At 36.0% G+C, this 24,889-nt stretch overlaps 1 protein-coding gene across 4 annotated transcripts in view; it reads right to left on the bottom strand.

Annotated features, from left to right (window-relative positions):
* NUCB2 (nucleobindin 2) overlaps positions 1-24,889 on the bottom strand; it is a 36,837-nt gene that overhangs the window by 8,720 nt on the left and 3,228 nt on the right. For 2 of the 4 annotated variants that reach the window (XM_030332227.1, XM_030332228.1), the window contains exons 2-10: positions 22,148-22,299; positions 13,808-13,951; positions 12,926-13,033; positions 8,900-9,026; positions 2,236-2,339; positions 1,247-1,432; positions 967-1,057; positions 314-372; positions 125-217 (exon numbers count right to left, since the gene is read on the bottom strand). In XM_030332227.1, coding sequence (XP_030188087.1) covers positions 125-217; positions 314-372; positions 967-1,057; positions 1,247-1,432; positions 2,236-2,339; positions 8,900-9,026; positions 12,926-13,033; positions 13,808-13,951 — 912 coding nt within the window. In that variant the 5' untranslated portion in view covers positions 22,148-22,299. Of the gene's footprint in view, positions 1-124; positions 218-313; positions 373-966; positions 1,058-1,246; positions 1,433-2,235; positions 2,340-8,899; positions 9,027-12,925; positions 13,103-13,807; positions 13,952-22,147; positions 22,300-24,889 lie in introns of those variants that run through there. The other 2 variants (XM_030332229.1, XM_030332230.1) reach the window with 2 other exon arrangements.

Here is a 24,889-nt window from a genome sequence, read left to right as displayed (position 1 = left end):
AAAAAAGCAAAATCCAATTAAATACCTATTCTGTATATTTATTTTCCACTTTGTGGTAAGATTTATTGTAAGAACTTGAATAATCCATCAAAGTAACATATAATCTTAAAATTTTAAAGCATACCTCATTCATTACATGTTCCCTCATTCTAAGCCGTTCTTCCTCCATTTCTACCATATCATCTTCTTCATTTTTGGGGTCATAAACTTTCTCCAACTAAAAAAAAAAAGTTTCAAACCAACATAAAAGAAAGGAAGATAATAAAAGGAAAAAAGAGAGCAAAAACACTGAACACTTACTGAACTCATTTACCTCTTTGGTAAATAGGGCTTCTAATTCTTGTTCATCTAGAAAGCCATCATTATTGACATCTGAAGTTTAAAAGTCACAAACACAAAAATCGATTTTAATGCCTTCGAAAATAAATAATGAAAATACAACTCTTTACAACTGGCTTGCAGAAGTTGTACTGACATGAAGCATCCATATGCTACAGAAAAAGGTTTCCTCCTCTTCATGAAGCCTCAGATCAGTCCAACTGATGACAATTTATTACTAATTCATAATTCATAATAGTTTTTTTAGAAAAATATATCTTAACCAGTTTTTTCAAAAATATGAAGTGAAACAATATGATATAGGAGTAAAGTACATTTTAATGTTATAGCATAAAGCATGTTGGATATAACCTAGCCAGTCACAGAAATACCTTCAGTTTACACAGAACCTTGCCATAAGTGGTAATGACTCAACAGTAAAAGCAAGCAAAAGACACAGCTACTGACCTAAAATATTTTATGCTGCAGATCCGTAATAAAGACCATGATATTACCTTAGAGAAAAACTCTAAACATTTATTGTCATTAGGACTCAATAACAGACCTTGGCAAAAATCAGTTAAGAAAAGCAACTATAATTTTTCAAACAGCAGATATAAATATTAATATTTGTATCAAATCTGTTACCATGTAATTTGAAAAATGTCTTGGGGTCAAAGTCATTAGGATCCAATCCATCAGTCTCTTCCCATACCTCTTTTAGTTGATCTTTGCTTCCCTGTGAATCAATTTTTAAAAAATGCTCAAAACAAAATATAATCTATGTATATAGACTGAAAATAAAATACAAATTTGAGAAACTTTGAAGAATTAAGAATCTAAAGTACTAACAACTTATGATAAAATTTTACTGATACAAAAGAAGTATCTTCCTCTAATTATGGTTTCATAAAGTCATAATCCTTACTGGATGGTTAACTTTGGGATGATTTTCATGCTTTTTCTTCATTTCTTCAAATTTAGATTCTTCTTCTTTCCTCTTTTCCTCATTCAGTGTTTTTAAATATTCTCTCCTTTCATGTTCCTTCATCATTTCATATTTTTTAAATTCTTCATGCCGAGTCTTATCATAGTGTTCCAGATCACTTGTGGCCTATATTTAAATTAAATTACAAGAAGTGTTTGGAAATATAAATAAAGCCGTTCTTGCACATAGCATACTCTCTAACAGAAGATAGTATAGAAGGGCCAGAAATCACTGGACACTTCTTTTAAATTCTACCATTTTATTTTAGTCATTATTATTACCAGTATGTAGGCACTCAAAGAAACTCATAGTTCAAGCTTCAGCTTTAGAAAGCTCCTCATAAGCAAGTAATATATAAATTGATTTTAAAAAGAAGGAAGGAATTATATCAAATATGTACAGTATAGAAAACTAGAACAGTTTCTAACCACTTAACTAAACTAATACCCAGGCTACAACATCTGGTTTGATAACTCCATACAGTACAACATAAGAGGTCTACAAACTCTTACCTAAAATCTCAGAGCTCAGATGTGTTTCAGAATTTTCTAGATTTTAGAAAGAGAATATGGCATATATGCCATATTATAGAATATCTTTGCAGAGTCTATAATCAAAGAGATTAATACCTCCTCAGCAAAGTCTATGAATATTCAATGAAGTAGACTAAATAAAAACTATAAATAGCCTTACTATAATTCAAGCCAGGTTTCAACTTTAATAGTGCTTTGGACTTTGGAACTGTGGGCAAGGGGTTACAGATTGTTACGTCCATATTATTTTCTATAGTAATAGGGGTTAAGCTCTCTCCCTTTAAAGATACTCTATAGAGTATATAAGAGTTATATTACCACTTCATTGAATTTATTTATCAAATTACAAAACCTCAAAGGCACAACAAAGACAACATTTTTTGGAATTATTCTCACCGCTTTGATTAGCATATCTAAATCTGTAGATTCAAACTTGTCAGGATTCAGGTGGTTTAGGTGATCAAATTGTTTTAGAAGAGCATGATGGTCTATGCCCGTATCTGAAAGAAAATGAAAAAACGGTAAATAATAAAGTAATAAAAGCTAGAAACACTGATATAAATGATACATAAGAATAAACATTCATATTTATTCCTATAGGATTTTATAAGAATATTCAAAATTTTAGATTAAGTGTTGATATTTTCTTTTAGAATATTGTACATATTGTTATTGTAGGCAAAAGTAATGTCCTTGAATCTAAAATGGAATACAATGTAATATGTACACTTTATTATTATTTCTAGAAAGGCTAGTTGACTATCAGTATAATTACAGTAAAAACTTTTTTATTATTGGAAAACTACCAAATTTCCTACTTTTAATTGGATAAACTCTAATATACTGTCCTCATCAAAGACCTAAGTAGAATTTTTTTTTAAGTTTATTTATTATGAAAGAGAGAGACAGAGCATGTGAGTGGGGGAGGGGCAGAGAGAGAGGGAGAGAGAATTCCAGGTAGGCCTACACTGTCAGTGCAGAGCCCAATGTGGGGCTTGAACACATGAACCATGAGATCATGACCTGAGCCAAAACCGTCAGTCAGATGCTTAACCAAGGGAGCCACCTAGGCCCCTTAAGTAGAATCTCTAAAAAGAATTGTTCTAAAATTTTTATGAAGGAATTTTTTGTATGCTGCTCCAATGAATCCTTTATGGAACAATAAAAATCTAAGTCAGGTAAATTCATTTAGATTAGGACTTATTTTTAAAGAAATATCAATTGTTTTTCTTTGTGAATAGTTTTTTTTACAAGCTACAGTTTATTGCAGTTGAGTGGGTAAAGTGAGTCTGGACTATTTCAGTTGGATAATAGAATTGAGCAAAATAGGTACATGTGTTGATTTGTTAAAAGTTTGGGTTCCACTCTTAAATACACAGAACAAAATGAGGGTTGATGGGGGATGGAGTAGAGGGGAAAGTGGGGGATGGGCATTGAGGAGGACACTTGTTGGGATGAACACTGAGTATTGTATGGAAGCCAATTTGATGATAAATTATATTAAAAATAGATAAATAAATCAGTAATTATATTTAAAAACAAACAAATAAATAAATAAATGTCTGGGTTCTCACTTAGAAAAAGGAATGTACAAATATGGAATCATGGAATATGAGAAAGAAATCTGGAAATGGATGGGACTTAGTCCTGTGTGAATTTATTTCTAAAATATGAATATGTATATGTATATATACATGTGTGTTTTACAGGCATATGCATGTGTATGTTTATACATTTATATATACAAAAATGTGTGTGCATGTATATGTTGATGTATATAGACATGCATATATTTCCTACCTCTGTCCGATGAAAATGCCAAGAAGAAAATATATTCCAGAAGCAATGAGCACACTTAGTGCCATCTTTGGTCTGTGGGACCAAAAGAAATATCATTTCCCACTAAAAAGAACGAGGAATCCTCAGATAAATGGCTCATTCCAGGGCTGGGGCAGGGTAGGTACAAGATGAGCCTGGAACATTTTGTTATACTAGAAAGTAAGAAACTGCTAAATTTAGTTCAGTTAAGCTTTCACTGAATTCTTAGTATGGCACTGTACAAATTTTACTTTATGAAGAAAAGATTTGTTATAAGACCCAGGCCTAAAGGATATGACCAGACAGTGAAATACATGAGAAGATGCTTAACCTCACTCAAAACAGGAGAAATACATATTAAAACTGTACTATTATATCATCTAAAACTTTTTTTAATTTTGTTTACTTTTATTTTGAGAGAGAGAGAGAGAGAGAGAGAGAGAGAGCATGAGCAGGGGAGGAGCAGACAGAGAGGGAGAGAGAGAATCCCAAGCAGGCCCTGCACTGTCAGCACAAAGCCCAATGCAGGGTTCAATGTGGACCTCAGACTCACAAACTGTGAGATCATGACCTGAGCTGTAACCAGGAGTCGGACACTTAACCGATTGAGCCACCCAGGTGCTCCAGAATGATAAAATCCTTAAAGTTTGAAGATACATACTATTAGCAAGGATGTGAAAAATTATTGCTGGTAAGAGTATGTACTGACACAACCTCTGTGGAGATAGCAATATCTATCAAAATTACAAACACACACACATGTATACAATTTCTCTATGGGGAACTTATCCTACAGATAATTTTACATGGATAGGCAGTGATATATGTACAAGAGTATTTGCTAGAAATAACCCAAATGCCCATTACCAGAGGCCTAGTTAAATAAATTATGGTATATCCATATAATGGAAATCTATGCAGCGTAAAAAAAAATTTTTTTTTAATGAAGATGGTGTCTATGCACTAATACAGAAAGAACTCCAAAATATGTTGTTAAATGAAACCCACAGGGCGCAAAATGCATATCACATGCTATCTTTTGCATAAAAAGAGAGGGAAAAAAAGGCCTTTATTTTTATTTGCTTATATAAGAAGGAAGAAACAGAAGGATTATGTTCAGGGCAGTGAGAACTGATAGAGTACAAAAATATCAGAGCACTTTTGCTATACGCTTATACTTACTCTTTCTGGTTTTAATGAATGTGAATGTAGTACCTACTTTAAAAATTACACCAAAAAAAAAAAAAAGGACCCTTTAAGTCTTTCTTCAAATTATTAAAAATTTTAATTCAAAAATTCTGAATCCATGAGAAAATATTCATAAGTTTTCTAAGCATCAGACCGTTTTCTTTAGATAATGAAATTTAGCCCCTGTTTAGAATAAAGAAAACACTGCCAAGATTGAGGGGATGGAGGTTGTCTAAGAAGAACGTAATCTCAAAACACCTTGGGCCTCAGGGCGCCTGGGTGGCTCAGTTGGTTAAGCATCCGACTTCGGCTCAGATCATGATCTCACCGTTTGTGGGTTCAAGCCCAGCGTCAGGCTCTGTGCTGACAGCTCAGAGCCTGGAGGCTGCTCCCGATTCTGTCTCCCTTTCTTTCTGCCCCTCCCCTGCTCATGCTCTGTCTCTGCCTCTCAAAAATAAATAAACATGAAAAAAAAAAAAAAAACACCTTAGGCCTGGCTTCAAGGATGGAATTACCCTCTATGTCTGACCACCTGAAGTTCAATTTACCTCTCATTGATATCCTTAATCCCAGGATAATGAGTATTTGGTACTTGTTTTCTACAACTACTCACTGGCAGGGAGTTTAATGCTCTACACAAGCATTTCGCCAATATGATCCATTGACCAGAAGTACATGTTTAAAATACATATTACTCATCCCAGGTTCAGAATATCTAGAGGTAAAATCCAGTAATCTACATTTTTTAAAGATTTTTTTAAAGGTTTTATTTTTAACAGAGTGCAAGCAGGGAAGGGACAGAGAGGGACAGAGGACCTGAAGCACACTCTGTGCTGACAACAGAGAGTCCAGTGTCGGACTTGAACCACGAGATCATGACCTGAGCCAAAGTTATACGCTCAATCGACTGAGCCACCCAGGTACTCCCAGTAATCTGCATTTTTAACTAGCTTCCCAGGTGATGCCTACGTAATCTAAAGTTTAAGAACTACTATTCACCATGAGTAAATTTTCAGATGTTTATTAATGTCTATGAGCCACCCAGATAACCAACCCATGGGGGCACAAAGACACAGGAGCCAGCTTGAAGGGTCTCCCACTTGTCAAATCTGACCTCTTGATTTTGTTTCATAATTAGAAAGGCCATTCCAAGATAAAGAAATTCACCTATGTTGTCATTTAGTACTTTTATGGTATTATTTTCTACACTGAAGTCTTTGATTTATTTGTACTTATTCTGATGTATATGAGCTAGAGATCGAATTGTACCTTTTCCCAAATGGCTATCCAATTGTAGCAACGCTATTCTTTTTTTTTTTTTAATTTTTTTTTTAACGTTTATTTATTTTTGAGACAGAGAGAGACAGAGCATGAACGGGGGAGGGGCAGAGAGAGAGGGAGACACAGAATCGGAAGCAGGCTCCAGGCTCTGAGCCATCAGCCCAGAGCCCCACGCGGGGCTCGAACTCACGGACTGCGAGATCGTGACCTGAGCCGAAGTGGGACACTTAACCGACTGAGCCACCCAGGCGCCCCAACACTATTCTTTTTAAAAATCTATCTTTATCCAACTAATAATGAGATACTACTTTCTTTTTTAATGTTTATATATTTTTGAGAAAGAGAGTGTGAGCAGGGGAGGGACAGAGAGAGAGAGAGAGAGAGAGAGAGAAGATCCGAAGCAAGATCTGGGTTGACAGCAGAGAGCCCCATGCAGGGCTCGAACTCACAAACCATGAGATCATGACCTGAGACGAAGTTGGATACTCGACCAACTGAGCCACCCAGGCATTCCAAAATACCACTTTTAATCAAACTAAATTCTAAATGTAGTTACTTTTATTTCTGGAATTTCTTTTATTATTTTTTTAAATTTTATTTAAATCCAACTTAGTCAACATATAATGTAATAATGGTTTGAGGAACAGAATTTAGTGACTCATTACTTATATAACATCCAGTGCTCTGGAATTTCTATTCAGTTCCACTGGTCTTCCTACTTGTATGCCAGAACCATACAGTTCTAGTGACTGAGGCTTAGTGATATGTTTTAAGACTTCATATATCTCTCAAGTCCTTCACTGTTCTTCTTTTTCAGAGGTATATAGTTTATCTTGCTTGTTTCCTTTTTTCATATGAACTTTAAAATTAACTTGGCTAGTACCAGGGGGAAAAAGTATATATTTTTATTTGGGTCATGTTAAGTTAATAAATTAACCTAAGGAAAACTGACCTGTTTATAATGTTGAGTCTTTGTATCAAAAAGATGTTATGTCTTCTCATTTTTTTCAAGTCTACTTTTGCATCCTTCAGGAGTATTTTAAAGCTTTTGGTATAAGTCTTACATATTTCTTAATAGGTTTATTCTAGGTAGTTTATCTTTGTTGGTATTGGGAAATGGAGTCTTCCATTATATCTCATAAGTGGCTGTTATTTGCATATGAAAAATTGATTTCTGTATATTCAGTTGACCTTGCTGAATTTTCCTGGTGTTTATGCTAAGTTTTTTAATCAATTACTTTTAGTTTCCAATATATAATCATATCACCTGCAAACAGAAATGGTTTTATCACTTCCTTTTCAATTACTTTACCTCCACTTTTTTTCATTTATGTTAATTGTTTTGGCTAGTACCTCCAATGCAATATTGATTAGTAGTGGTGATAATGGGCATCATTGTCTTGTTCCTGATTTTAGTTAGAAAACATGCTTGTATTTCCCTACTCAGTATGATGTGGCTGAGTTGGACATCCCTGATCATGTTACAGAAGTATCTATTGATTACTATTTTATTACTTTATTACAATTAAGAAGGGGTGTTAAATTTTGTCAAAGGCCTTTTCTGTAGATATGAAGACGGTCATATGCTTTATGAGACTACTTTCTTATCTCTGGATATCTTCATATTTAAAAAATTCGACTTCATAGCTATTTAATCTTCTCATCGTCTAAAATTAAAAGAATATGGGAGCATGAGGGGCGCCTGGGTGGCACAGTCGGTTAAGCCTCCGACTTCAGCCAGGTCACGATCTCGAGGTCCGGGAGTTCGAGCCCCGCGTCAGGCTCTGGGCTGATGGCTCAGAGCCTGGAGCCTGTTTCCGATTCTGTGTCTCCCTCTCTCTCTGCCCCTCCCCCGTTCATGCTCTGTCTCTCTCTGTCCCAAAAATAAATAAACGTTGAAAAAAAAAATTAAAAAAAAAAAAAAGAATATGGGAACATGAATAGGCAGAGGACAGAGGATTTTTAGGGCAGTAAAACTACTCTGTATGATACTAGATTGGTAGATACATGTCATTATAGCTTTGTCTAGACCCAGAGATGCACAACACCAAGAGTGAACTCTAATGTAAACTATGAACTTTGGGTGATTATAATGTATCAATGTAGGTTTATCAGTTATAACAAATGTACCACTCTGGTGGATGATGGGTGATGTTAGTAATAAAGGAGGTTATACATGTTTGGGGGCTAGGGGTATTTGGGAAATCTCTGCACCTTCCCCTCAACTTTGCTGTGAACCTTATACTACTCTAAAAAAAATCAAATCTAAAAAATTTTTAATTTTTTTTGAGAAAAAGAGAGTGTGTGGAGAGTGTGGAGGAGAGGGGCAGAAGGAGAGGGTGAGAGAGAGAGATAGCGAGAGACAGAGAGAGACAGAGAGAGAGAGAGAGAGAGAGTCCCAAGCAGGCTCCAGGCTCAGTGCAGAGCATGATTCAGGGCTCAATCCTACCACCCTGGGATCATCCTGAGCAAAAATCAAGAGTCAGGGGCTCAACCGAATGAGCCACGCAGCTGCCCTATTCTTCTTCTTGTAAGCTAGTGGCTTAATTCATTACTTTTCTTTCATTCTTCCTTTATACTGACATAATAACTTAAGGCTAATCATTTTGATTTTTGAATGATGTAAATGGATTACCTATTTTAAAAATTAAATTTTAAAAAATTAAGAGAAGGCAAATCAATACTAACATTAAATTTTGACAAGAAAAACATGGTATGTGCTGACCTCCACAACCAAATACTGAAAGTTTCCTACTTTTTCTTTAGCACTTACCTTGAAGGGAATCCAATTTCGCTTTAATTAGCATTCGTAACCTTGCCACTTCTTGCCTTTTCAGCTCATCAAGTTTTGTCCTCACATGGTGACTTACTAAATCCAATTCTTTGCTTAGCCTCCCACTCTGTTAACAAAATTAACAAATTAGTTTTATTTATTACATTCCATTTTTAGACCAGACACAATATATTAAAATTTGGGTTATGATAAAGTAGTGATAAATAATTCTAATTAATTTAGATAAATTTGATATTATAAAAAGAATTTCTCTCAGAAGACACTCAGTTTGTAACTCTAAAATCAAATTATCTAAAAACCATATATTATGAAAAGAGCCCAAATGTCCATCAACTGATGAATGGATAAAGAAGATGTAGTATACATACATAAAAATAAATTCAAAATGGATGAAAGACCTAAATGTGAGACAGAAAACCATCAAAAGCCTACAGGAGAACAGCAGCAACCTCTTTAACACGGGCTATGGCAACTTCTTACTAGACACGTCTCTGGAGGCAAGGGAAACAAAAGCAAAAATGAACTATAGGGACTTCATCAAGATAAAAACTTCTTCATAGCAAAGGAAACAATCAACAAAACTAAAAGGCAGCGTATGGAATGGAAGAAGATATTTGCAAATGAAATATCTGATAAAGAGTTAGTATCCAAAATATATAAAGAATTTATCAAACTCAACACCCAAAGAACAAATAATCCAGCTAAGAAATGGGCAGAAGACATGAACAGACATTTTTCCAAAGAAGACATCCAGATGGCTAACAGACACATGAAAAGATGCTCAACATTACTCATCAGCAGGGAAATGCAAATCAAAACCACAATGAGATACCACCTACCCGTCAGAATGGCTAAAATTAACAACACAGGAAACAAGAGATGTTGATGAGGATATGGAGAAAGGGGACCCTCTTACAATGTTTGTGGGAATGCAAATTGGTGCAGGCACTTTGGAAAACAGTATGGAAGTTCCTCAAAAAGTTAAAAATAGAACACTCCACAATGCAGAAATTGTACTACTAGGTATTTATCCAAAGGATACAAAATTGCTGATTCAAAGGGGCACATATACCCTGATGTTTATAGCAGCATTATCAACAATAGCCAAATTATGGAAATAACCCAAGTGTCCATCACCTGATGAATGGATAAAGAAGATGTGGCTCATATATACAATGGAATATAACTCAACCATCAGAAAGAATGAAAGCTTGCCATTTGCAACAATGTGGATAGAGCTAGAGCAAAATAAATCAGAGAAAGATAAATACCTTATGATTTCACTCATATGTGGAACTTAAGAAACGAAACAGATGAATGTAGGGGGAAAAAGAGAGGCAAATCAGGAAACAGAGTCTTAACCATAGAGAACAAATTGAGGGTTACTAGAGGGGAGGTGAGTGGAGGGGATGGGTTAAATATGTGAGGGGATTAAGGAGGGCACTTGTGATGAGCACTGGGTGTTGTAAGTGATAAATCACAAAATTCTACACCTGAAACTAATGTTACACTGTATGTTAACTAACTGGAATTTAAATAAAAATTTGGAGAAAGAAAGAAAAGATAAAAATAAAAACCACATTAATTTAAAGCATAATTAAAGCACAAAGGAGAAACTCAAAAAGTGACTTGAATTGTAAAATGGTACAGCCACTTTAGAAAACAATTTGGCAGTTCCTCAAAAAGTTAAACACAGAATTACCATATGACCCAGCAATTCCATTAGTAGGTATATATCTAAAGAATTGAAACATATGTTCACATAAAAACTTGCACTTGAATGTTCATAGCATCATTATTCACACTAGCATAAAAAGTAGAAGTAACACTGTTCAGCTGTAAAAAGAAATAAATGTACCTATATAAGCTACAATACAATGAACCTTGAAAACATGCTTAAGTCAAAGAAACCAGACACAAAAGGCCACAGACTGTATAATTCCATTTATGTGGAATGTCCAGAATAGACAAATGCATAGAGATAGAAAGTAGATTAATGGTTGTCAAAAGTGGAGAAGAGGGGGGGAAAGAAGAGTGATGGCTTAACGGATATAGAGTTTCTTTTGAGGGGAAATGAAATTGTTTAAAAGGAGATATCGGTAATGGTTGCATGTAGATACACTAGCACCCACTGAATTATATGCTTTCAAGGGGAAAGTTTTAAGGTATGTAAATTATATTTCAATAAAGTAATTTTTTAAAGTAACATGGCCACATTAAGCTTTAGTAATTCCATATATAAATAACTTTTCAAAATTCACCTTTTTTACATTGTGTCCTTTGATTACTTTTCTCATAGATGAATAATTAGATACATGTTCCAAAATTTAAGAAACAAAATAGCTAGTAGTTTACTTTCTCTTGTTTATAAATGCATTTGCAATCACAAACTGCAAATCTAGCAATCAGGCAGATAAACCTTTTAGGACTGAATCAACGGGGCCTGCTGAGGAAGATTAAAAAAAAAAAAAAAAATGAACCCCTTCCGCCCACCCCCCCCAAGGAAGACCAAGAAATAATGTTCAGAGAGTAAGAAGGAGAACCAAGAGAATGTGCTGTTATGAAACACAAAGCAGTATGCTCAAGGAGAGATCGGTCATCATTATTACATAAAACAATGGTTCTCAAAGTGTAGTCCCCAACGCCAACTGGGAACTTTAGGAAATGCAAGTTCTAGACTTACTGAATCAGAAAGCCTATAGGTGGGGGCCGAGAAATCTGTGTTTCAACAAGCCCTAAAATCTGAGCACCACTGAGATAAAATAAAGGAGTCCAGTAAGAATAGGAATAAAAAGTGTTTACTGTATTTGCCAATTAAGAAATAACTGACATCCTTCATGAAAGTATATTCAGTGGAGGGATGTGGGCAAAGCCACGATCTTTCCAGTTAGCAATACTTGGGAAGTGAAGAAATGTAGTATGATTCCCCTTTCAAAATACTTGGCTGAAAAGGAAAGGACAAATTCTAACTTTTTTCACCCATTTTCTCCTGAGAAAAGAGTCTTTGCTGAGCTATTTATAATGATCCTGTTGACTTGAGTTTTATTGTCTATTTTAATTCTTCTGTCTTTTTCACTGAATAACTATTTAACTTACTTCATTTTGTCTCTCCCTTCCTTAATAAGGAATAGGAATTGACTATGAAAAGAAGACAGTTATAAAAGTATTCCCTGGGGGCGCCTGGGTGGCGCAGTCGGTTAAGCGTCCGACTTCAGCTCAGGTCACGATCTCGCGGTCCGTGAGTTCGAGCCCCGCGTCAGGCTCTGGGCTGATGGCTCAGAGCCTGGAGCCTGTTTCCGATTCTGTGTCTCCCTCTCTCTCTGCCCCTCCCCCGTTCATGCTCTGTCTCTCTCTGTCTCAAAAATAAATAAACGTTAAAAAAAAAAATTAAAAAAAAAAAAAGTATTCCCTGTATTGGGGTGCCTGGCTGGATCAGTTAGTAAAGCACATGACTCTTGATCTCAGGGTCGTGAGTTGCCCCACATAGGGTATGGAGCACACTTAAAAAAAAAAAAAAAGTATTCCCTATAGCAAACCAGGATTATCTCCCTATTATATTTCCCATTATCCACCTGTTCTGTTATCCACAAAAAATGTTCTTAACCCTACCTGAAGTAGGTAAGAGACACTAAAAGTTCTATGTTAAATATTATTCACCCCAGAAAATTAGTTCCACACGGCAAATTAATTCTTCAAAGGAAACACAAGATTGTTCTCAAGACAATTCGAGGAAATTATTGGCAGGATTCCTATTATCAGGAAGAATGATTTCCCCCCTTCTTCCATCACTTCATACTGAATTATGTGTCCATGCTCTACATCTCCAAAATATATTATACTCCCATCATATATTCATCCTATTAATCTTTTTCTACGTATTATTTATTCATAATAAATTCTAATTTCTTTAAGAGCCTGGAAAGAGTCCATCTTTGTATTCCTAGTACTAAAGTCAGTGTCTGAGATGCTTTAATGTTTGTTAAATAATTATTTAATTACATTTACCTTTATTTCCTCTATGTCTGCTTTCTGTAGCTTTTCTCTGAAATGATTATCTGTTTCCAGCACATCAATCACTTGCTTAAGATATTCGTCATAATAAAGTCCAGTATCCTTCAAATTAAGAAACAAACAATAATGTTTCTGAAAGTTTTTTCTTCCCTGCATCTAAAGATCTCAATCCTAAAAAATAAAAAAAATGAAAAAAAAAAAGTCTAACAAAATGGCATTGAGATGTATCTACTTTAACAGCTTGGACAAAGTCAAAAAGCTATACTTCTCAAATGAAAAATTTTATATCAGAACCAATATAATGTTTTATTGTTACATAAAGGTACATTTTCTATATGGCTTAGACAATGAAGACTTAACTGATAATATTATTGGTTTTACCCCATTGTCACCTGTCTTTCCTCATTACTATCTCTCCTTTGAATATAATACAATGTTTGCTTGGCTGGTGAGCTCTACATTGGAAATGTATTATGATTGGGCACCTGGGTGGCTCTGTCAGTTAAGCTCTGACTTCAGCTCAGGTCATAATCTCAGTTTGTGAGTTCGAGCCCCACATCAGGCTCTGTGCTGCTTCAGACCTTCTGTCTCCCTCTCTCTGCCCCTCCCTTGCTGGTTCTCTCTCTCAAAATAAATAAATAAACTTAAAAAAAAAAAGCATGGAAATGTATTATTAGGATTAATTCCCCTATGCATTACTTAATATATGACCTACATAAATAAACATTGTCTAATATTAAACAACATATGCTTATCCAATACTCTTTCACTGCCATTTCAGAAATAGTTCCTAAATATGCAGTTTTATAAGTAATAAATATTAGCAGCATTTAGTTAAAATTCTTCCCATAAGGTTATATTTATCATTTCACTTACTGGTGGTTCTATCTTTGCGCTGTCCACAGGTTGAGTATTTTTTACTTTTGTCTTGTCTATGTCTATAGGCACAGCTTCAAGAGCAGAAAGTAGACAGGTAACCAAGAGAAAACAATATTGTATTAAGATAGTCCTCCACCTCATCTGAAATAAAGGTATAATTTTAGATAGTAAGGTCTTGAAAAGATGTCTTCAAACTATATATACATGCATTCCCAATGCCATGTTAATAACATATCCAATTTCAAGAAATTTAATACAACCAAATAATTCTAGAAAGATGTTAAAAATAGATTATAAGTTATCCAAAATAATACTTTAAACAGATCACTAAATAAAATCAGGGGAGAAATGCTTTTCAACCAAAATTAAAAAGACAAGTAATCAAAACTTTAAAGTTTAAACTGCTTATAAGAAATCATTTAGTTAATTATAAAAGCTTCAAATAAAGATGATAATAAGGTTCTCAAAATCTTTAAAAGCAAATAGCCCAAATTTAAGAAAGGGAGAAGTAAGGAAAAACTGTATTTTTTTATTAAAATAATAGGGAGCTAAAATTGTTTCTAGATATATTTAATTTAGCTTCGATCTAATTTTGAAAATAAGTTGCTCTATAAATATAAGTTGATTAAAACAGACAACTATTGGGGCGCCTGGGTGGCTCAGTTGGTTAAGGGTCTGACTTCAGCTCAGGTCATGATCTTGCGGTCGGTGAGTTTGAGCCCCGCGTCGGGCTCTGTGCTGACAGCTCAGATCCTGGAACTTGTTTCCGATTCTGTGTCTCCCTCTCTCTCTGACCCTCCCCCATTCACGCTCTGTCTCTCTCGGTCTCAAAAATAAATAAACGCTAAAAAAACAAAACAAAACAAAACAAAAAAAAAAACACACAAAAAAAACCCAGACAACTATTTTCTTAACCTTATAAACATTATTTTACCATAGCCAGTAGTAATTTGATAAAAATTCTTTTTGGACAATAATCTTTCAAATAAATAGGTCAATAAAATATCAAGCTTGAAACAAGCAAGCAGCAACTATTAATATTCCCACAATATTATTCAAACTTTGTTTATTCAAACAGTTTCTACTCCATAAGGATCTTAGTAGCTCTGGAGGATCTACTACAAAAATGAGAATGAATAAAAATTGCATATTTAATTGATTTTATACATATAGATTCATGTTAGGGTCCAAGTCAAATATAACAGTCTGACCGTACATATAGAATATGCATCATTTAACTCAGAATCTCCCAAACTTAGCTGGCTATGGACCTTTTTTTAAGTCACATGTTTTTGTTTTTTGTTTAATTTTTTTTTTATGTTTATTTATTTTTGAAGGAGAGAGAGACAGAGCATGAGGGGGGAGGGGCAGAGAGAGGGAGACACAGAATCCGAAGAAGGCTCCAGGCTCTAAGCGGTCAGCACAGAGCCCGACGCAGGGCTTGAACCTGTAAACCACAAGATCATGACCTGAGCCTAAGTCGGAGGCTTAACCAACTGAGCCACCCAGGCGCCCCTGAAGTCACATGTTTTTATCCATAGAACACAATTTGGAAAAGAGCACACTGCCTCTCATTTTTACCACAACCCTAGATAATAGATAAGGCAGTGACTCATTTTACAGATGAAGAAAATTTTAATTAAAACAATTCACTCATGGAGCATTGTCTTGCATTAACAAAATTACTAGAACTCACATTTTAGTGCTATTTCTAATATATCAAAATTTTTTAGCATCTTTATTGAGATATAATTCTCATGCCATAAAATTCGCCCAGTTAAGGTACAGGATTTGTTTATTCTGTAAAGATGCTAATCTACGTTTAGTTCTCAAACCTGAAGGACCAAATCTCATGGGAGCTTGATTCTCAGGCTGTCCCCAAGACCTCTAGAATCAGAAGCTCTAGGGTGGGAGCCAGAACCTTTTTTAACAAACTTTCTGGGTAATTTCTACATACGTATGCTCAAGCCCAAGATTGATTCTTCTCTAGGAGACTAGTTCCTCAACATGATCATTGTGAGTAAATGTTTTTCAGGATGAAATGTTTGGGAGATGTTGGCTCAATGAAGCTAAATAAGTTTTTGTCTTTGCAAGACTTTCAGAACCTGTGATGGCTTACTATGCACTATGAATCTTTAATAGAAGGATGACTTGTTTCTCCACAGAATATGTTCCCATCATGAATCATCTACTCTTCCCACCATTATTTTTTTTATGACAAACAAGGTTTATTTCTCATTCATGCTTCATGCCCATTACAGGTGTATGTTTTGTTTTTGGTTTTGGTTTTTGAGATATAATTTACATGCCACAAAACTTCCTCTTTTAAATTATACAGTTCAGAGGTTTATAGTATATTCATACGGTTGTGCAATTATCACCACTATCTAATTTTTTAGAACACTTTCATCATTCCAAAAAGAACCTGGTACCTATTAGCAGTCACTTGCCATTCCTTCATTCTCCCAGCACCTGGCAACCATTGATCTACTTTCGGTCTGTATAGATTTTCCTAGTCTAGACACTTCCCATGTATGGAATCATACGATGTGTGGCCTTTTGCATCTGGCTTTTTTTATTTAGCACTATATTTTCAAGGTCCAATCACGTAACACGAATCAGTACTGCATTCTTTCGTATAGCATTTGTATAGGCCGTATTTTAACAATTCATGAGTTGATAGACATTTGGGTTGTTTCTACATTTTTTGGCTAGTTTGAATAATGCTACTATGAACATTTGTGTCCAAGTTATCGTGTTAACATGTTTCCAATTCTTCTGGTTATATATCAAGGAATGGAATTGCTGGGTCAATTTGGTGACTCTATGTTTAAGTTTTTGAGGAACTGCTAAATTATTTTCCATAGCACCAATTTACATTTCCACCAGCAATAGATGAGACTTTCAGTGTTTCCATATCCTCACCAACACGTGTTATTGTCTGTCTTTTTTATTATAGCCAACCTACTAGGTGTGAAGTGGCATCTCATTTTGATTTCCATTTCATTGGCTAATAATATTAAGCATCTCTTCATGTATTTATTAGCTGTATCTGTACCTTTTTTAAAAAATTAAGTATCATTGAGTTAGTTGTTTTTTTAAAAAATCTGAATTCTAACTTCTGTTACCTTTGCAAGTCCCATGGGCCCCTGCAAATAGGCTGGCCAAATGACCATTAAAAAGGATAATAGTTGTGGGGCGCCTGGGTGGCTCACTAGGTTGAATGTCTGACTTTGGTTCAGGTCATGATCTCATGGTTCGTGAGTTCCAGGTCCACATCAGGCTCTGTGCTGACAGCTCAGAGCCTAGGGCCTGCTTTGGATTCTGTGTCTCCCTCTCTCTACCCCTCCCCCACTCGCGCTCTGTCTCTCTCTCTCAAAAATAAATAAACTTTGGGCGCCTGGGTGGCTCAGTCGGTTGAGTGTCCGAATTCGGCTCAGGTCACGATCTTGCGGTCTGTGAGTTCAAGCCCCGCATCGGGCTCTGTGCTGACAGCTCAGAGCCTGGAGCCTGCTTCGGATTCTGTATCTCCCTCTCTCTCTGCCCCTCCCCCACTCGTGCTCTGTCTCTCTCTCTCTGTCAAAAATAAACATTAAAAATTTTTTAAATAAATAAATAAACATTAAAAAAAAAGGATAATAGTTTTAAGGGCAGTCATGGCCAAAAAGCCCAAATTGTGACTTAAACTGCTCAAGTCAATTTTGATGTCTTCTACACAGCTTCTAAAGCTGAATCAGGTCTCCATGGCTCCTAACATGATACACATATAGTTGGAAAATGAATAAGCACTAACATTATTTGAATAGTCTTTCTATAATGTGCATGCAGAGAGTCAGATGAGTGATATACCTCTGTAACTTCATTTTGCAGGCCTCATCAGGAACCGTGACTATCCCTTGATATGGTCAACCCAGAGTTTAGAAGAATCTTTCACATAGACTCCTCCCCTCCACCCTGCAGTAACTCCAATGTCCCTTAGACTCTCCTCCTTCTACCATACAGCACACACACACAGGGAAATCTATAAGCAGTCCTGTATCAGCAATTGGCAGCTATGTCACATATTTTGAAATATGCTTTTTAAAAATAGCATCCACTTTTACACAAGAGAAGCCTGAGATTAATAAAAATAAATTACAGTTATTGAATCTTGGAAGTGGATTTCCTTTTACAGTTTGTCTCTTCTCTCACTGTCCTGTCAGATCTGCCATAAATGAGAAGGCAAGTCAAGAGAGGAGCATGTTTGTACACGTGAAAGTGGTGTGTGTGTGTGTGTGTGTGTGTGTGTGCACGCACATCTCAACATCTCAAAGTGATAAAGTAACAAGAAGTCTCTGGGTATCTACCCTAAAATATTAACTGAATTCATGGCTTACTAACTTTAAATTGGGTCCCAGACTCATTACAAATAACAACAGAAACCACCAATTGAGTGTTTACTATGTACCAAGCAGTATACTAAACTTTTTCTTATATTAAATAATTAATTCTTACAAAGACTCTGTGAAATAAATATTATCCCCATTTTAAAGTACAGGAAACTGAGACATATCAGTTTAAAAACCTGATCTGGGTCACACAGGAGTAAGTCATATAGCCAGAGTTTGGGCCTGGGACCAACTGACTCCAAAGCTTCTGACTGTTTTTAAGCAGTGGTTCTCAAAGTGTGACCCCTGGGCCAGCAGCACCAGTACCACCTCGAAGTTTGTTAGAAATGCAAATTATTGGGGCACCAATAATCTGTCAGCACAGATCCCACTTCGGATCCTCTGTCCCTTTCTCTCTCTGCACCTCTGTCACTTGTGTTCTCTCTCTCAAAAATAAAAATTAACATTAAATTTTTTTTTAAACTAGGGGTGCCTGGGTGGTTCAGTCAGTTTAAGCATCTGACTTCGGCTCAGGTCATGATCTCGTGGTTCATGAATTCGAGCCCCACTTGGGTCGGGCTCTGTGCTGACAGCTCAAAGCCTAGAGCCTGCTTCAGATTCTGTGCTCCCTCTCTCGGTTCCTCCCCTGCTCGTGGTCTGTCTCTCTTTCAAAAATAAATAAATATTTTTTTTTAATTTCTTTTAACTTTTTTAAAAATAGAAAATACTTTCTCCCTCTAACAGTTTCTAATCTTTTAGTGTTTATTCCAGAAGTAATTAGGACAATTAACTTACTAATGTCCTAACTTAGTAATGAAAACATTCACTTCTTTTTAAAAAATATATTTTTTTAATTCCAGTATATGTAACCATGTTTTATTAGTTTCAGGACTACAATGTATTGGTTCAACAATTCTATGCATTACTCAGTGCTCATCCTGATAAGTGTACTCTTAATCCTCTTTACCTATTTCACTCATCCCCGCACCCACCTCCTCTCTGGTAACCACCAGTTTGTCCTCTAGAGTTAAGAGTTTGTTCTTTTGCTTGCCTTTTTTTCTGTTAAAACATTTACTTCTTAATAAGTCCTCAAGAATGTCAACTGTCATCACAACAAAAGAAATGGAAAATGTTCTAGCACCTCAAGTAGAAAAGTAATGACACAAAAATTTCTTTAAATACCAAGATCATGTCAAATGTGTCAGATACAGACTTACAGATTTTCATAAACTCAATAACATGCAAATGCCCATACAAAATGAGGAGAGACGAGGTATAAGGAGAGGCAAAAGGAAGATGGGGAAACTAACCTACTTTTCTTCCAATATCTGGGCAGTAAGAATGGCCTCCTTTTCTTTATCACCCTCTTCTTCCGTAAGAAGAAAAGATATCTAAAGAAGAGACCTGGGCAGAACTCTGCTGAAACAGTAGACTGATTGAACCAGAACAGGCAGATAATATATGCTGTAATGTCAAATGATCTGAAATTCCAAATCAGTCCATGATCTCCATTCAGACTGCATGGAAACCACTGTGCACAAGGGCATCGGAGCCTTGGGCAAAATTACAAAGTAAGCAGCATTCTGAAACCTCTTCTAGCATTTAGTAGATAAAAAAAATAATAATAATTTCCCTAAATTTCCAAGTCCTAAAAGGAAGCTTATCTCTCTTCTCCTATCTCTGATAAATCAAAATTCCCATTCACATACAGAGGTGGATTTTTTAACTATTAATGCCTACCGGTAGTTATCCAGATCAAGTTTACTTGGGGTCTGTGTGTGTGTGTGTGTGTGTGTGTGTGTGTGTGTATGTGAGAGAGAGAGAGAGAGAGAGAGAGAGAGAGAGAGAGAGAGAGAGTTTCCTGTTTGATTGCAGGGAGATATCCTGGAAATGGTTAGAAAGAATGGTCATGGGTAAGACGAGTGGAGAGTACAGAAAACAGAATAGCTTGTTTCTCTTGCCTTATAATAGGAATTCCTCCTTCATCTACCTTCTTCCTCCTTCATCCACCTTTTTCTCCCTCTCTTATCTCTCCTTCATCTACCTTTTCTTCATCTACCTTTTTCCTCCTTCATCTACCTTTCATCTACCTTTTTCTCCCTCTCACAACCCTCCTCTTTTACTCTTCTTTTAAATTGTATTGAAGCAGGGGCGCCTCGGTGGCTTGATCTTAAGGTTAAGCGTCCGACTTCGGCTTAGGTCATGATCTCACGGTCCGTGAGCTCAAGCCCCGTGTCGGGGTCTGTGCTGACAGCTCAGAGCCTGGAGCCTGTTTCAGATTCTGTGTCTCCCTCTCTCTCTGCCCCTCCCCTGTTCATGCTCTGTCTCTCTCTGTCTCAAAAATAAATAAACGTAAAAAAAAAAATTTTTTTTAATAAATAAATTGTATTGAAGCATATATTCTATAATCTATTGTACATATTTATTTAGCAACTATTTATTAAGTGTCCACTATGTACCAGATATGCTAGATAACAAGATAAAACAAGATAGACATGGCCCTTACCCTTGTAGGCCTTTCAATCTAGTGTAGAAGGTAGCCTATCAAATAAACAATTGCAACTCAAAAAAAGCTGTTTATAAAACAATGCATAGCATGACCCTTTTTTTGTTAATTAAAACATCTTTAAAGGCATTAAAATAGTATTTGTGGGGCTCCTGCGTGGCTCAGTTAGATAAGCATCCAACTCTTGATTTCAGCTCAGGTCATGATCTCACAGTTGTGAGATCCATATTGAGCAAAGAGCCTGCTTAAGATTCTCTCTCTCCCTCTCCCTCTGCCCCTTCCCAGCTCGTGCTATAAATAAATAAATAAATAAATAAATAAATAAATAAATACTTCTACAACTCAACACCAAAAATAATAGTAATGATCCAATAAAAAAAATAGGCAGAGGACCTCAACAGGCATTTTTCCAAAGAAGATATAGAAATGGCCAACAGACACATGAAAAGATGCTCAACATCAATGAGCATCAAGGAAATGCAAATCAAAACAATAATGAGATATTACTTCATACCTCTCAGAATGGCTAAAATAAAAAACACAAGAAATAATAAATGTCAGCAAGGATGTGGAGAAAAAGGAACCCTCATTCACTATTGGTGAGAATGCAAGCTGGTGCAGGCACTATGGAAAACAGTGTGGTTGTTCCTCAAAAAAGTTTAAAATACTCACGAAGCCAAGACTACACTGTATACACTGTATGTTAGCTAACTTGACAATAAATTATTTTTAAAAAATTAAAAATAAAATTATCATATGGCCCAGTAATTCCACTGCTGGCTATTTACCCAAAGAGTATGAAACCACTAATCCGAAAAGATATAAGCTCCCTTCTGTTCACTGCAGCATTATTTATGACAACCAAGATATAGAAGCCACCCAAGTGTCCATCCTTTGATGAATGGATATACTGGAATATTAGTCAGCCATAAAAAAAAATGAAATCTTGCCATTTGCAACAACATGGATAGACCTAGAGAGTATAATGCTAAGAGAAATCAGTCAGAGAAAGACAAATACCATATGATTTTACTCATATGCAGAATTTAAGAAACAAAACAAATGAACAAAGAAAAAAGAGACAAACAAAAAAAGACTCTTCACTATAGAGAACAAACTGGTGGTTTCCAGAGGGGAGGTGGATGGGAGGATAGGAAAAAATAGGTGAAGGGGATTAAAAGTACACTTACACTGATGATGACTGACTAATGCATAGAATTGCTGAATCATTATATTACATACCTGAAACTAATATAATACTTTATGTTCATTTTACTTGAATTAAAAGAATAAAAAAGGGAAAAATAGGTAATTTTTATACACGTAAGTCCCTTGATTATTTTGTTTATTGGGGTCAATTATTCTAGAACAGAAATAAAGGGAAACTGAAGCATTACTAACAAAAGAATTACTCAACTTTGTGCCTATCTGTTTTTATTTTTGCTCTCTTAACCGATCGCTTACCTTCAGAGAGATAAAGAATTTTTATCTCCTTTTTACAGATCAGGCAACTGAGATCCAGAGAGGTAAGATGATTTGGACAGTATCAAATTAGTGAAGAAATGGTTCTTGGCTCCTAGGTCAATGCTTTTCACTAAAAACTGACTCAACAGGTTCTAAATGTAAAAAAAAAAAAAAAAAAAAAAGAGAGAGAGAGAGAGAAAGAAAGAAAGAAAAACAGTATTTTTAACATAAATTTAGCCTTATTACAGTGGTAATGGCATATGATATTATATATTTGTCACATCCTGTGAAAAGAAAAGTACTAAATTTTTATGATGTGTAAGGAGACCAAAATATATAATCCAGTGGGGAGGGGAAAGAGAAATATTAAATAAATAGAATCAAAGACCACAATAAGCAAAGATATTAATTTATTATACCAAGGCTTTACCGTATTTCTTGTAAATAAGAATTTAGACTAAAAGCCTATTTTCCTCAGCAATGAAACTTCACAATATAGAGTCAGTTTTCCCATTAAATCCTTAACTGAATTTTTTCTTAAAATCCTTAACTAGAATCTTTCTTTACCCTTACCATCACTTTAAAAAACTAACCTTCGTCCCAGTCTTAGTCACAGTGATCTGTAATAAAGCAAAATAGCTTAAATCTTCTTTTTTGAAACCCCACTACCTGTAAAATTCAGGGTGGTTGGCTCACGTGCACACTCACTGGTGAACAAAATGAATTACTTTTAAACAGTCTATAAAGAAAATAAGCAAATAAAATATCTTCAAATCTTAAGAAGACATGTATTTCTTTCTTTTTATGGTATATCAAGATACAATCATCTAAGCATGAGAGTGGTCATATGCATGTTATATGTTGGAAAGGGATACGACTTCTATTAACACAGCATGGTCAAAAATAAACAAACAACAGATTGAATCCTTACCATTCCCCATTTACCGGCAAGCTATTTGCCTCTCTGATTCTTAATTTTCCTACCTATAAACTGAACTAATACTGCTTCATAAGTTTTTCATTGGATGAAGATAAGAATGAATACAAGGTAATTAGCACAATACATGGCAATAGTAAATGCTCCATAAATATTAATACCCTTCGTGTCTTTGAAAATGAAACAGCTCTATATATAATGAAAATCTGTTATGTAAACACCCAAAGTTATAGAACTTAAAAAGCAATAAACCAGTTTGACATACAACCTTTAAGTGTCATTTCTGGAAAGGCCGCTTTAGAACTCTCCTCTAAGCATTACCATAACCAAAGTCCTGATGCAGCTGTAGGCCAATGAAAACAGTACATCCAACAAAAGAGGAATACAATTTCTTCCTCCCTGGGATTAAAAGAAGAGTTCCAGGTTTCTTTTTCCAAGGCACTGTCCTTAGCCAGGAAACCATTGTTACACAGTCTTCTTGCTGTCAATATCATAATTCTAACAGTGAAGAGGAGTGGGGTAGAGAAAAATAAATGGCTTCTGAGAATTTCTCAATGGCAGCAGTGATGAGGGAGACCAGTACCCTGGTACTCAACTCTATTTTTCCCTTTAAAAATGAGTTAGCAGGAAAGCAAGATTCAAAATAAAGTATGGGATGTATGACCAACAGAGCTGGACTCCAACCCCTTTCATGTATCAAGACATTAGTGGGGCGCCTGGGTGGCCCAGTCGGTAAGCGTCTGACTTCAGCTCAGGTCACGATTTCACGGTTTGTGAGTTCAAGTCCCGCATAGGCTCTGTGCTGACAGCTCAGAGCCTGGAGCCTGCTTCAGATTCTGTGTCTCCCTCTCGCTCTGCTCCTGCCCCACTCACACTCTGTCTCTTTCTCAAAAATAAAAATAAAAAATAAAAGACATTAGTATAGGGGCTAATGGGTGGCTCAGCTTGTTAAACATCTGACTTCAGCTCAGATCATGATCTCGCCCTTCGTGAGTTTGAGCCCTGCATTGGGTTCTGTGCTGACAGCTCAGAGCCTGGAGCCTGCTTCGGATTTGGCGTCTCCCTCTTTCTCTGCCCTTCTCCCACTTGCACTCTGTCTCTGTCTCACAAAAAAGAATAAACAGCTAAAAAAAAAAAAAAGACATTAGTATAGATATTGGGATACCTGACTGGCTAAGTCCGTGGAGTATGTGACTCTTGATCTTGGAGTCATGAGTTCGAGCCCCATGTTGAGCATAGAGATTACTTATTGGCTCAGTCCGTTAAGCATCCGACTTTAGCTTAGGTCATGATTTCATGGTCTGTGACTTTGAGCCCCGCTTTGGGTGAGCTCGAGCCCCACTTCAGGTGAGCTCAAGCCCTGCTTCGGGCTCCATGCTAACAGTGTGGAGTCTGCGTGGGATTCTCTGTCTCTCCCTCACTCACTCTTCCTCTCTTTCTCCCTCTCTCTGCCCCTCGAGGGATTCTCTCTTTCCATCTCTCTCTCTGCCCCTCACTGACTCCCACTCTCTCTCTCAAAAATAAATGAATAAACCTTTAAAAAATTGGGGCAGGGCACCTGAGTGGCTTAGGCGGTTAAAGGATAGGCTCTTAGTTTTGGCTCAGGACATGACCTCAGGGTTTGTGAGTTTGAGCCCCATGTCTGGCTCTGCGCTGACACTGCAGAGCCTGCTTGGGATTCTCTCTCTTCCTCTCTGCCCCTCCCACCTTGTGTGTATGTGCACTCTCTCTCTCTCTCTCTCAAAATAAATAAATAAATACTTTAAAATTTTTTTTCAAATGAGAGTCAACAGGATAGTGAGATT

Source organism: Lynx canadensis, chromosome D1 (assembly GCF_007474595.2).
Source record: "Lynx canadensis isolate LIC74 chromosome D1, mLynCan4.pri.v2, whole genome shotgun sequence".
In the NCBI taxonomy this organism is placed as follows: Eukaryota; Metazoa; Chordata; class Mammalia; order Carnivora; family Felidae; genus Lynx; species Lynx canadensis.
The sequence above is the reverse complement of the archived record's forward strand: the minus strand, read 5'-3'. Positions and strand labels throughout refer to the sequence as shown.